The sequence below is a fragment of the Trichechus manatus genome, unplaced genomic scaffold (genome assembly GCF_000243295.1).
Source record: "Trichechus manatus latirostris isolate Lorelei unplaced genomic scaffold, TriManLat1.0 scaffold00108, whole genome shotgun sequence".
Classification (NCBI taxonomy): Eukaryota; Metazoa; Chordata; class Mammalia; order Sirenia; family Trichechidae; genus Trichechus; species Trichechus manatus.
Window position 1 is genome coordinate 5,583,370 of NW_004444044.1, and position 12,349 is coordinate 5,595,718.

General features: G+C 36.5%; 1 protein-coding gene across 1 annotated transcript in view; it reads left to right on the forward strand.

The window, feature by feature from the left end:
* LOC101352043 (UDP-glucuronosyltransferase 2A3-like) overlaps positions 1–11,460 on the forward strand; it is a 173,994-nt gene extending 162,534 nt beyond the window's left edge. The window contains 3 exon segments of the mRNA XM_012557555.2: positions 6,813–6,900; positions 7,965–8,184; positions 11,181–11,460. Of these exon segments, the coding sequence (XP_012413009.2) occupies positions 6,813–6,900; positions 7,965–8,184; positions 11,181–11,460 (588 nt within the window).
* The last annotated feature ends 889 nt before the right edge of the window (positions 11,461–12,349 follow it).

Here is a 12,349-nt window from a genome sequence, read left to right on the forward strand (position 1 = left end):
CTTAAAAACCTGTGAGCAGCCATCTAAGATATTCCACTGGTCTCACCCCTTCAAGAGCAAGGGAGATGAAGAGAACAGGATACAAGGAAAAGATTAGTCCGAAGGACTAATGGACCACAGCTACCATGGCCTCCATCAGACTGAGTCCAGTACAGCTAGATGGTGCCCGGCTACCACCACTGACTTCTCTGACTGGGATCACAATAGAGGGTCCTGGACAGAGCTGAAGAGGGATGCAGAGCAAAATTCTAACTCACAAAGAAAGACCAGATTTACTGGCCTGACAGACTGGAGAAACCCCGAGAGTATGGCCCCCAGACACACTTTTAGCTCAGTGGTGAAGTCACTCCCGAAGTTCACCATTCAGCCGGGGATTGGACAGCCTGATAAAACAAAATGGGACTAATGAGGCACAGCAGTCCAGGGACAAGGACTAGAAGACAAGAGAGGACAGGAAAGCTGGTGATAGGGAACCTAAGATTGAGAAGGGACAGTGTTGACATGTCATGGGTTTGTTAACCATTGTCATAGTGCAATACGTGTACTGTTTAATGAGAAACTATATGTTCTGCAAACCTTCATCTAAGGTTAAAAAAAAAAAAAGAATTATAAAAATCTAGAAGGAAATTTGGTCCTGGAAGATCATTGATTACCATGCCAACCTTGGACTTCCTGTGTTTACATAGATGGGAAATATACTTTTATTTAGATTAAGTCATTGTATTTTGGGTTTTCTGTCACTTGTAGGTAAGCATACTTCTAATACAAGGACTTAGCTGATTATTTAGTTTAGAATTCTCTTTATGGCCAAACTCTTTGAATGTATTTATTTCATTTTAAAAAAGGAAGAAAATACAATATTGAATGATAGAGAGACTTGGGTTGATGTTAAATGATGTGAATACCAGATCATTAATGACATAGGATTTTCCTATTTACCTTTCTGTCACTTCTTTGCTATCTTTTCATTCTTTTCTCCCTATAAGGAATAGTACATGGGAGAAAACAAAGTTTTGTCTAATCTACTGAAGGGGGTATGATATTAACAGAATTTAAAGGGATAAATTTTAAATGAAACAAATGGCAGTAACCCTGTTAAAAAAAAGAACTACTCTCAGAAACACATGTTGTCAATCAATATTTTGTCAATAATTTAACATCAATATACCCAAACCAAACCAAACCAAGCCCATTGCCAGTTGAGTCGATTCTGACTCATAGCGACCCTGTAGGACAGAGTAGAACTGTCCCATAAGGTTTCCAAGGCTTTAAATCTTCACAGAAGTAGACTGTCAAATTTTTCTCCCTTGGAGCAGCTGGTGGGTTGGAATAGCTGACCTTTAGGTTAGCAGCCGAGGCTTTAACCACTGCGCATCCAGGACTCCTTCTTAAAAACAAGTAATTCTAAATTGTCATTGTTGTTAGGTGCCACCAAATTGATTTTTGAGTTACAATGACCACCTGCGACAGAATAGAACTGCACCATAATGTTTTCTTGGCTATATCTTTGTAGAAGAAGATTGCCAGGTCTTTCTCCAGCAGAGCAGCTGAGTGGGTTCCAACCTCCAACCTTTCAGTTAGCAGCCGAATGTTTGACTGTTACACCACTAGGGCTCCTGAGGGAGGATTTAACCTATTGTTTTTTTTAATAATGAAACAAAACTTCAAGAAAAGAGTAGTGTTTGTTCTAAGCTCCCAAGTCAAAAAAGGTTAGAGAGTGATGAAACACATTATCATTGGGACATTGGCTATGTTTGATTCCTTATTTACATCAGAGAGAAAAGAATGATAGAGCCAACCATGAGCGAAAAGTCATTTACTGAAGATAGCAATGAATTCCTTTGGCAGTTCTCAATGCCGTAAAAATGCATTGGTGGTTCAGTGGTAGAATTATCTCCTTCAGTGTGGGAGACCTAGGTTTGATTCCCAGCCAACACACCGTCCCTTAGTGGAGGTTTGCATGTTGTTATTATGATGAACAGGTTTTAGCAGAGCTTCTAGACAAAGACAGACTAGGAAGAAAGGCCTGGCAACATACATCCAAAAATCAACCAATGAAAATCCTATGCACCACAATGGTCCAATCACCATGGATCGTGGGGATGGTACAGGACCAGGAAACATTTCATTCCATTGTGCGTGAAGTTTCCGTGACGTGGGGGTGAACTGGATGGCCATAACAACAAAAACAAAACAAATTAATATGATTCTTTTAGTCTGAACCATATGAAATTTCTGCTATTCAACTATGTCTGACTTGCCTAAAATGGCAATTTCATATAGTTCAATCTAATATACTGAAAATACTCTAGTTCCATGTCTAGTCAATAGTTTAACAAAACACAAAGGCAGGATAATTAAATGTGACAGAAAAAATATTCAGAAAATCTCTCCAGTATAGAACAGAAATTAGTACGATAAACATTGCTGGGCTAATGGAGTAAGACAAATCCCACAATGAAACTGTCTCTCCATGTTGTGGTTCTGAGTTGGTAATACTAAAAATTAAACTACCTTAAACTTTGTAACCATAAGCCTGCCAGCACGAGTCTGTGATTATATTGGTACTGCTTACATGAGGCTACATGTGGGACCCCAGGTATTAAAGTTGTAATATTTGTAAAATTATTTCAGGTTTGATAGTGGCCACCTGTGCCTAACTGATGCAAATATTCTCTTACAGAAATTATCTTAAATTTGTACCCCATGGGGTTCCTACATATAAAGTTCACACAATTATTACCTCACAATAAAATTACCAAGAACAGGAGGACATAATCCACGACCGAATTGAGATTTAGAAATAAACATAATGGATGTAAGCAACAAAATATCAGGTGCAGGATTTATCATCTAACCTAAAACAAACCCACTGCTGTCAAGTCGATTCTGCTTTATCAGTTAGAGGATTTAAACTAATTATGTACAAAATAATTTAAGAAATAAAATAATAATAAAAATTAAGCTATCGATAGAAGAACTAGATGGTGTCTGGCTGCCACCAATGACCACCCTGACAGGGAACACAACAGAGAGTCCCTGATGGAGTAAGAGAAGAAATGTGGAGCAGAACTCAAATTCACGTAAAAAGACCAGACTTAATGGTCTGACTGAGACTGGAGAAATCCCTGACGCCACGGCCCTCAGACACTCTGTTAACCCAGAACTAAAGCTATTCTCGAAGCCCACTCTTCAGACAAAGATTAGACTGGACTATAAAACATAAAGTAATACTCGTGAAGAGTGTGCTTCTTAGTTCAAGCAGATACACAAGGCCAAATGGGTGGCCCCTGTCCTAAGGCAGGATGAGAAGGCAGGAAAGAATAGGCGCTGGTTGAATGGACACAGGAAACCCAGGGTGGAAAGGGGGAGTGTGCTATCACATTCTAGGGATTGCAGCTAGTGTTACATAACAATACATGTATAAATTTTTGTATGAGAAATTAACTTGAGCTGTAAACTTTCACCTAAAGCACAATAAAAAAAATTATAATGGTGAAAAAAATTAAGCTATCAAATTGGTCATGCACATATAAGAAAAGACTAAAAAGAATTTTAAAAATTAAATACATAATCATCAAAATAAAAAAGTCAATGGATGGATAATGAACAAAATAGCAAAACTGAAAAACAAAAACAAAATAAATAAACACAGCCTACTGAGACAAAAGTAAGAGAGGATATGCAATAAAAGGTTGAGAGACATATAAGAAAAGATAAAATGAGAAATTCTAACATATGTGTAATTGATATTCTGGAAGAAAAAAAATAAAATCAGGGAGATAATATATCGAAAGAAACTGTGGGTGAGAATTTTCCAACAACCATGAAAGATATAACTTCTTAAATTCAAAATACACAGCATATAACAAACAAGATAAAATTTTTTAAATCCATATACAGACATATACTATGAAACTGAAAAACAACAAAGAAAATTTCTTTAAAAGCAAGAAAACGATTCTCTATAAAGAAATAATTATTGAGTTGTCAATATATTTCTTAAGCAATAGTGAAAGGCAAAGACAGTAGAAATAGCATCTTTAAAGTGTTTTAGAAAATCTCTGACAAATTTGAATTGTGTGTAGCAAAATTACTTTCTAAGAAGAAGGGAAAAATAAAGACACTTTATGTCTTTAACTAAAAGCTACGAGTTTACCACCAATAGACGTTCACTAAAAGAAATTCTAAAGAATGAACTTCCAAAAGTTTTGACCATAAAGGGAAATTCTGAGGTTCAAAAAGGGAAGTTGGTTAAGCAAGATGACAAACATAAACAAATTCTGATTACGTGAAATAAAAGAATCTGTGAATTAGAGGATTAATAATGCAAGTCAAAACTCAAATATAAGACAAAAATAACATGTTAATTACAGGGGTCTGTGAATGGTGATAAAGCTTCTAAGTCTCTTTCATTTGGAGTGAGGTAAGATATTTTGATTAGTTTTGAAAATCGTTTAAAAATAACAGTTGCCGTCAACTTTATTACAACTAATGGTGACCGATGTGTGTCAGAGTAGAACTGTGTGCCACAGTGTTCTCAGTGGCTGATTTTTTGGAAGTAGATTGCTAAGCCTTTCTTCCCAGATATCTCTGAGTGCCAACATTTCAGTTAGCAGCCAAGCACGTTAACCATTTGCATCACCCAGAGACTTTTATTATTTTTAAGCCTTGTTAACTCTTCATCTTTATTTATTAGTGAGGTTTCCCATAACTTTTGGCTAAAGTCATAAAGCCTTATATTGACATAAACAGTATATTGTTTAAAGTTCTTGGTTAAGATAAGAAATATAAAATTGTTTTTTCTTCTGCATAATGTTCTTACATGTTTTTCCACTTTGAAAAAGAGCAACATGAGTGTCTTAGGCTGGATTCTCTAGAGGAGCAAAACCAGTGAAGCGTATATATAAATATACATATATAAATACATTTATCTAAAGGAAATGGCAGTTGTGGAGGCTGGCAAGTCTCAAAAAGAGTGAGTTAGGCATCAGGCTGGACACTCCTCCTGACTCAAGTGGATTCAGGGGCCGACGAAACCAAAATTGCCTGGTCAGGCTGGTGGTTAATGAGGTTGTGGGAGCTAGCAGATCCCAAGATACTCATGTCAATGTCAAGCAGCAGACTGCTGGCTCGTGTCCCAAGAACTGGAGGTCAGAGGATGACGAATCCAAAGCAGGATCCAGAGAGAGCTTTACCAGAACATTCATCTATATTGGATGCAGGTCACTGCAGGTCACTCCTCCAAGAAAATCGATTGCCTTTCCATTGATTGGTTCTCAAATGATTGGCCTTTCAACTGATTGGCTGCTCATATCAGATCACAAAATGGAGGATGATTACATAGTATCTACCAAACCACTGAGAATCACATGGTCTAGCAAAGTTGACACATAACCTTAACCATTACAGTCTAAACCTTGCCAACTTGGCACCTGTACACTTCTCCTTAAACCATATATAATCTCTAAATAAAGACAATTATAATGTCATATTTGTGCCTAACATGATATAACTAACACACGTACAACCAAAAAAAAAAAAAGAACTAGCTCCAATTATAGCTACTCTTTTATAGTAACTAATGGAATAAGGAAGGGAAGAAAACAAAGATATTTGCAATATATATACACACATATAATAAAACAAGGAAGAAATACTAAAAACAATTATAGTCCTCATTCTACAGCTGGTCACATGGTTGTAGCTGGTATTTAGAGCAACCTTCTTCCACAGCACATTCCGTATTCCCTTCGACCTCAGTAAGCACTTCCACTGGTCATGGTTCTTTGCCTGGTGGGGTGACCCAAACCTTTATTCCTGAAGGGTCTGGGCCATTAGTAGTCATTTCAGAATTAAGTTGCTGTAGTTTTCCATTGACTTTAGCCTTGGGCATGGTAGTACTAAGACATTCTAAGGGATCTCCTATATTCCAGACATACTCTTCTTTACCTCCATTATGTAATATCAGTTCGCTTTCCTCTTGGTAACTAGGATTAATCACGCCAGCCAATACGGTAACTCCCTTCTCTGCTTGCTGATTCAGAGGTATGAGGAGTCTAAAAAGACTGGAGGAGCCCCAGAAAGCAAGGAGACTAAATGGGCAGCTCCTGTTCAGAGGTGAGATGAGAAAGTGGAGAGAGTCCGGAGCTGGTTGAATGGACACGGGAAATCAGGGGTGGAAAGGAGGAATGTGCTGTCACAGTATAGACAGAGTAGTTAGGGTCACATAAGAATGTGTGTATAAATTTTTGCATGAGAGACTAACTTGAATTGTAAACTTTCACTTAAAGTACAACAATAAATATTTCACAAAACCACAAGGACAAGAAAAAGCGAACATAAGTAAACTCCTTTCCATGTCATTCAAAAAATAATAGTAATGAAAAGAGAGAAAGAGGTTAAAACTAAATTTAGGAGATGACAGCCAGTATAATAAGTAGATAAAATAAAATAAATATACAGATCATTAGGAATTCATTACTGTTTTTTGCACTAGAATTATGATTGCCTAACAATTTCCCAAACACTTGAATTTGTCATTGTGAATTTAATTTCTCTTCACTACCATGGGTGAAACATCATAATTACGTTCCATACCTGACGAGATATAATAATAAGTTCATTTAGTGTGGGTGTTCCTATTTACTTCAATGTTTTTGTAGTTCCAATTTCTTAACATCTCTTGTCTTCATTTCCTCTGTTATATGGAATGGGTTTGACTAGGTGATCTTTTAATCTCCTTAGAATTCTAATTTGCTGTAACTTTGCATTTCTACTCATGGAATAAAGTATTTTCTTCATCTTATTAGGTGCTGTGGCGATATGATGGCAAGAAACCAGATACCTTAGGACCCAATACTTGGCTCTATAAATGGATCCCCCAGAATGACCTTCTTGGTAAGATTAGAGAACAAATACTGAAAATATGAGTAATAGCCAATCAGAGGGATAAAAGTTCAACAGAAAAATCAGTTGTTGAACATTTACTATTGAAAAACTTGAAAATAAAGCATACCAAAAACCAATCCAAACCCTTTGCCATCGAGTCAATTCTAACTCAAAGCAACCCTATAGAACAGAGTAGAACTGCCCCATAGGGATTCCAAGGAGCAGCTGGTAGATTCAAACTGCCAATCTTTTGATTAACAGCCAAGCTCTTAACTACTTTGCCACTGGTGCTACCAAAAATAAAGCATAAGTTTTTTATATGTATTTTCTAGTTCTAGAGGGAAAAAAAAGATGAAATATAATAATTGGCATTTCATTACATATAGTCATAATCTTTATGGCCAGAAGGAAGATCTCTGTATTTCAAAAGTAATCACCTCTCATATGGAATTTTATAATAGCCTCCTGAATCATCTCTCTGTCTCCTAATTCTTCCACCTCATACCTTTCCTTTCCACTGCTGGAGAGGTTTTTCAAATGCAGCTGAACAATAACAGCCCCTCCTTTAGAACTAGTGAGTCTCCATTTTCTATAGGAAAATATCCAAAATCTTTATCATGAAGTGATGAAATGTTTCATGATGAAGTATCGCCTTCCCTTCTTCTGAGTCCAGCACCACCACCATTCACACTTCCTCCTACCTTGGATACCCTACATATCAGACTCAATCTTTTTTCTCCCTTTTTCTTTAAGAGAATATATACTCTCATGTGTCCCCTTTTTATGCTCAAGTTGTTACTTTTATCTAAATATTCTCCTTCCACTTGTCCACCTGGCAATCTTCTAGTCACCTTTCAAGTCTCCAGGGACACATCATTTCTCCCATGAAGCCTTCACTTACTGCTCCAGTAGACTTAGTTGCTTCCTGCTCAGAGGTGTAAAAACAATTAAATATAGTTTCATGGGCATAATAATGTTTTCTAGATAAGACTGCCTCTTTGAGCTCCTTACATTTCCCTTTTTATTTCTAAGAATTATAATGAATAATTTTGCTAAATTTCACCCATTCCTAGGTCATCCAAAGACCAAAGCTTTTATAACTCATGGTGGAACCAATGGCATCTATGAGGCTGTCTACCATGGTATCCCTATGGTGGGCATTCCCTTGTTTGGGGATCAACCTGATAACATAGTTCGCATGAAGGCCAAGGGGGCAGCAGTGAGTCTGGACATGAACACAATAACAAGTACAGATTTATTCAATGCTGTGAAGACAGTCATCAATGATCCAGCGTGAGTGGTTATAATAACCGTTTTGGTTTCGTTTTTTTTTTGTTGGTGGTGGTGATGTTTTGATTTTTTTTTTTTGATTGGTGATGTTGGGGGGATGATCTGTCAGAGGTTTGAGGTAATGGGGAAATTTTGAAATGGCCAATAAGGAGAATGAGAGGAATCACTGAAGTTGGAAATGGAAGAATTATGAGAACAAAGTAGAAACAGGGACCATGAATGTTATAATAATACTACTCTTCACAGTCATGTGACCTTCTCTCAGCATGAGACCCAATAAATGTTTGAAACTATTCTATAATGGTTTATTTCGAGCAAATCAGCATGACACCTCAAATTTCCATTACATTGAACACTTCTCAAAATTTCTGTACTAATAATTTTATCCCATTACAAATAAATGGTAAAAAACTAGACTGAAATTTATACAATTAAAACCATTGAAAATGAGGATACTAAAGCAAACCCACTGCAATCATAAATGTATGCAAAGTCTTAAGTCTTTTGGTTGTGATTATTTTTATCTTATTTGGAAAAATTATAAAATTAAACAGTGATTGACTTGGAAGAAATATGTTGGAATGTTGCTGTTGTTGTTGTTTGGTGCCATTGAGTATGTTCTGACCCATAGCTACCCTATGGACAACAGGACAAAACAATGCCTGGCCCTGTGGCATCCTCACAATCCTGCTATTATTTGAGTTCATTGTTGCAGCCACTGTGTCATTCCATCTCTTTGAGGGTCTTCCTCTTCTTCTCTGACCCTCTACTTTACTAAGCATGACGTTCTTCTTCAGGGACTGTTCCCTCCTGAGGACATGTCCAAAGTACAGGCGACAAAGTCTCACCATCCTCACTTCTAAGGAGCATTCTAGCTGTACTTCTTCCAAGACAGATTTATTGGCTCTTTTAGAAATCCATGGTATAGTCGATATTCTTGGCCAACATTATAATTCAAAGGTATGAATTCTTCTCTGATCTTCCTTATTCATTGTCCAGCTTTTGCATGCACATGAGGTGACTGAAAATACCATTGCTTGGGTGAGGCACACCTTAGTCCTCAAAGTGACGTCTTTGCTTTTCAACACTTTGAAGAGGTCTTTTGCAGCAGACTTGCCCACTGCAATACTTTGTTTGATTTCTTGACTGCTGCTTCCATGGTCATTGATTGTGGATCCAAGTAAAATGAAAGTGAAATCCTTGACAACTTCAATCTTTTCTACATTTATCACGATATTGTTTATTGGTCTAGTTGTGAGGATTTTTGTTTTCTTTATGTTGAGGCATAATCCATACTGAAGGCTGTAGTCTTCGATCTTCATCAGTTGGAATGTTGAAACGTTCCTGTTCAAAAGTCAAAATTTCTGAAACCAGAAATATTTGGTGTCAAAATTAACTTGAGACATATATTAATTACAATTATATGAGTACTGCTATTATTATCATAATTATTATGCATATATGTTCCCCATTATAAAGTTCATAATCATTTTAAGAAGAAATAAAACATTTTATTTGAGAATATATTGATAATAATAGTGCAGTGGACACTTACATTAAGAAAAAAACCAGCTGCCATCAAGTTGATTCTGACTCATAGTGACCCTATAGTATACCTACTGCTTATTGGCAGCCCTGGTGGTGTAATGGTTAAGGGTTCAGCTACTAACCAAAAGATCGGCAGTTCAAAACCACCAGCTGCTGCTTGGAAACCCTATAGGGCAGTTCTACTCTGTCCCACAGGGTTGCTATGAGTCAAAATTGATTTGTCAGCAAGGGGTTTGGTTTGGCATTGCTCATTCTAAATGACTACTATGTAAAGCACATTTTAATTATTATTATGAAAGGAATATATCTTCATTTGGTGAGTTCATGTAAAAGCATATCTCTCTAGTATAGATGTCTTTAAACACCTTTTAATTTTTAATAAATATAACGGTGGTGTTGAAAATGAAGATAGTTTATTAGCAAATGGATACTGAATGATTATCACATGATAGGCATTGTACTAAGTTCTTAACTTGTATGATGTGACTTCTTTATTATATTCTTTCTCTATTATATTACAAACATGCTTCAGGATTAGTGCCCTTCTCTCAAAAACCCAGCCCTCCCACTATGTTTTTTAAATAACAGGGAGAGAAGTTACCACCACTGCTATTGCTACCAAGCCATGCTATAGAACTTTGGGATTAGAGTTCATAAGTCATATGCTTTATATACCCTTCTTCCTTGACCATAATCATTTTTGACAGAAAACAAAATACAACTACAGTGCCTCAAAGTGCAATATTGAGCACTCTCCAGATTCTAAGATAACAGTGGTAACAAGAGCAACAGCAATAATAATAGCAAACATTTACTGAGCATCTACTACATGGTAGGAACAATTCTAAGTATTCTAAGTCTCAATCCATTATTTCTCGTAAAAATCAGCTAAATAAGGCACTATCCCAATCCATTCCATTTTAACAAAGAGACAGCTGCAGCACAGAGAGAATAAATAACTTGCACAAAGCAGACAGTAAGTAAGTGTCAGAATCAGGATTCAAACCAAGGCAATCCATTTTCACACTTTTAACCACTCAATCACTGACATAAGGTCAATACCAATTCTTGACCAGCTTGCCTGGACATGTCCCTAAACCTCATCATGGATCTGCCTCCTATTTCTGGATAATGGTATTATTTTGAATCTTGCACACCAGGTCCATTAACAGTTTCTTACTGGATAATTCAAACTCTGCACACTCAAATGATGATGTTTTTCTTTTTTTTTTTTGCCTTTAGGCCTTAGCTAGTTCCATTCTCTATCCTAAAACAAAGTCCTCTCCCAACTTCTGTCTTTCTTTACTTACATCTTGTAATTCTATACATTCAACAAATTCTAGCCTTTTCTTCTTGTGTGACACTGATTTTTTACCGTCTGCATGAAAATTTCACAGACTTATCTTTTCTGATTTATTTTCTAAGTTGACGTCTATTCAATTTTTCTTCAGCTATAAAGAGAATGCTATGAGATTATCAGCCATTCACCATGATCAGCCTGTTAAGCCCCTGGATAAAGCTGTCTTCTGGATCAAGTTTGTCATGCACCACAAAGGAGCCAAGCACCTTCGCCCAGCCGCCCTCAGCCTCACCTGGTACCAGTACCACTCTTTGGATGTTATTGGGTTTCCACTGGCTTGTGTGGCAATTGTTACTTTTCTTGTCATAAAACGTTGCTTGTCTGGTTATCGAAAGTGTTTTAAGACAGGAAAGAAGAAAAAGAGAGAATAGGCCTCTTTAAGACCTAAGACTAATAGGCATGATAAGTGAGACTGTAACATTTAATTCAGCCATTATGGTACAAGTTGTGGGCAGATTCTCCTCTACATTTTGCAAGAGCTGTGCCTTTTCTGATTTCTCCAGATATTTTACTCTTGGTTAATTGTCATGATGTTAGTTAATCTATTCTTCCCTAAGGAGAAATAAGCTTGTATGTTTTTTGATAAATTCCTCCTCAATATTCCTCTTAAAATGGACAGTTCCATTCATCAGATGGATTATATTCAAGGTGTTATTCTCATTCTGTAAATCCTGAAAAAAAAAATCTACCTTGTTGATTACTTAAGTATAATTTCATAACTGGGAAACAAAATGAAACTCAATGGAGCCTCAATCTGTTGATCTGAAAAGATCAACAAACCTGATGTTTTCACTGTGCACTTTCAGAAACATTTTCTATATAAATAAAGTACATTCATATGAAATATATGTATCCCACATGAAATATAAAGCATTTCTTCAGGAATTTTTTCTTTCTTTCAGAAGTTCTGAGTGGTTTTAACTGACTTCATACCTAAAATTATGCAAAGCTGCAAAGCCTTTGGTTAAAAAAGATTAAAGATGTTTTCCACACCAGCCTTGAATAGGCTTGAGTTCTCCCTTTATTGAATGACCCTTTGTAATTGGATAGTAAGACGTTAAATAAAAGGAGAGCGTAGTTCCCTTGATTAGGAATAATAGGCGGGGCCCAACAAGTTTAGTCCAGCAACTCTGGATTATAATGTTAAAAGATCCTGTAATAAGGTCTCTCATTTTGGGCCTTAACTTGTCAATTTACATACTTTAAAACCTAGGGTATTTAGGATATGTCAACCAGAAAGCTACATAAATCTTTTTTACT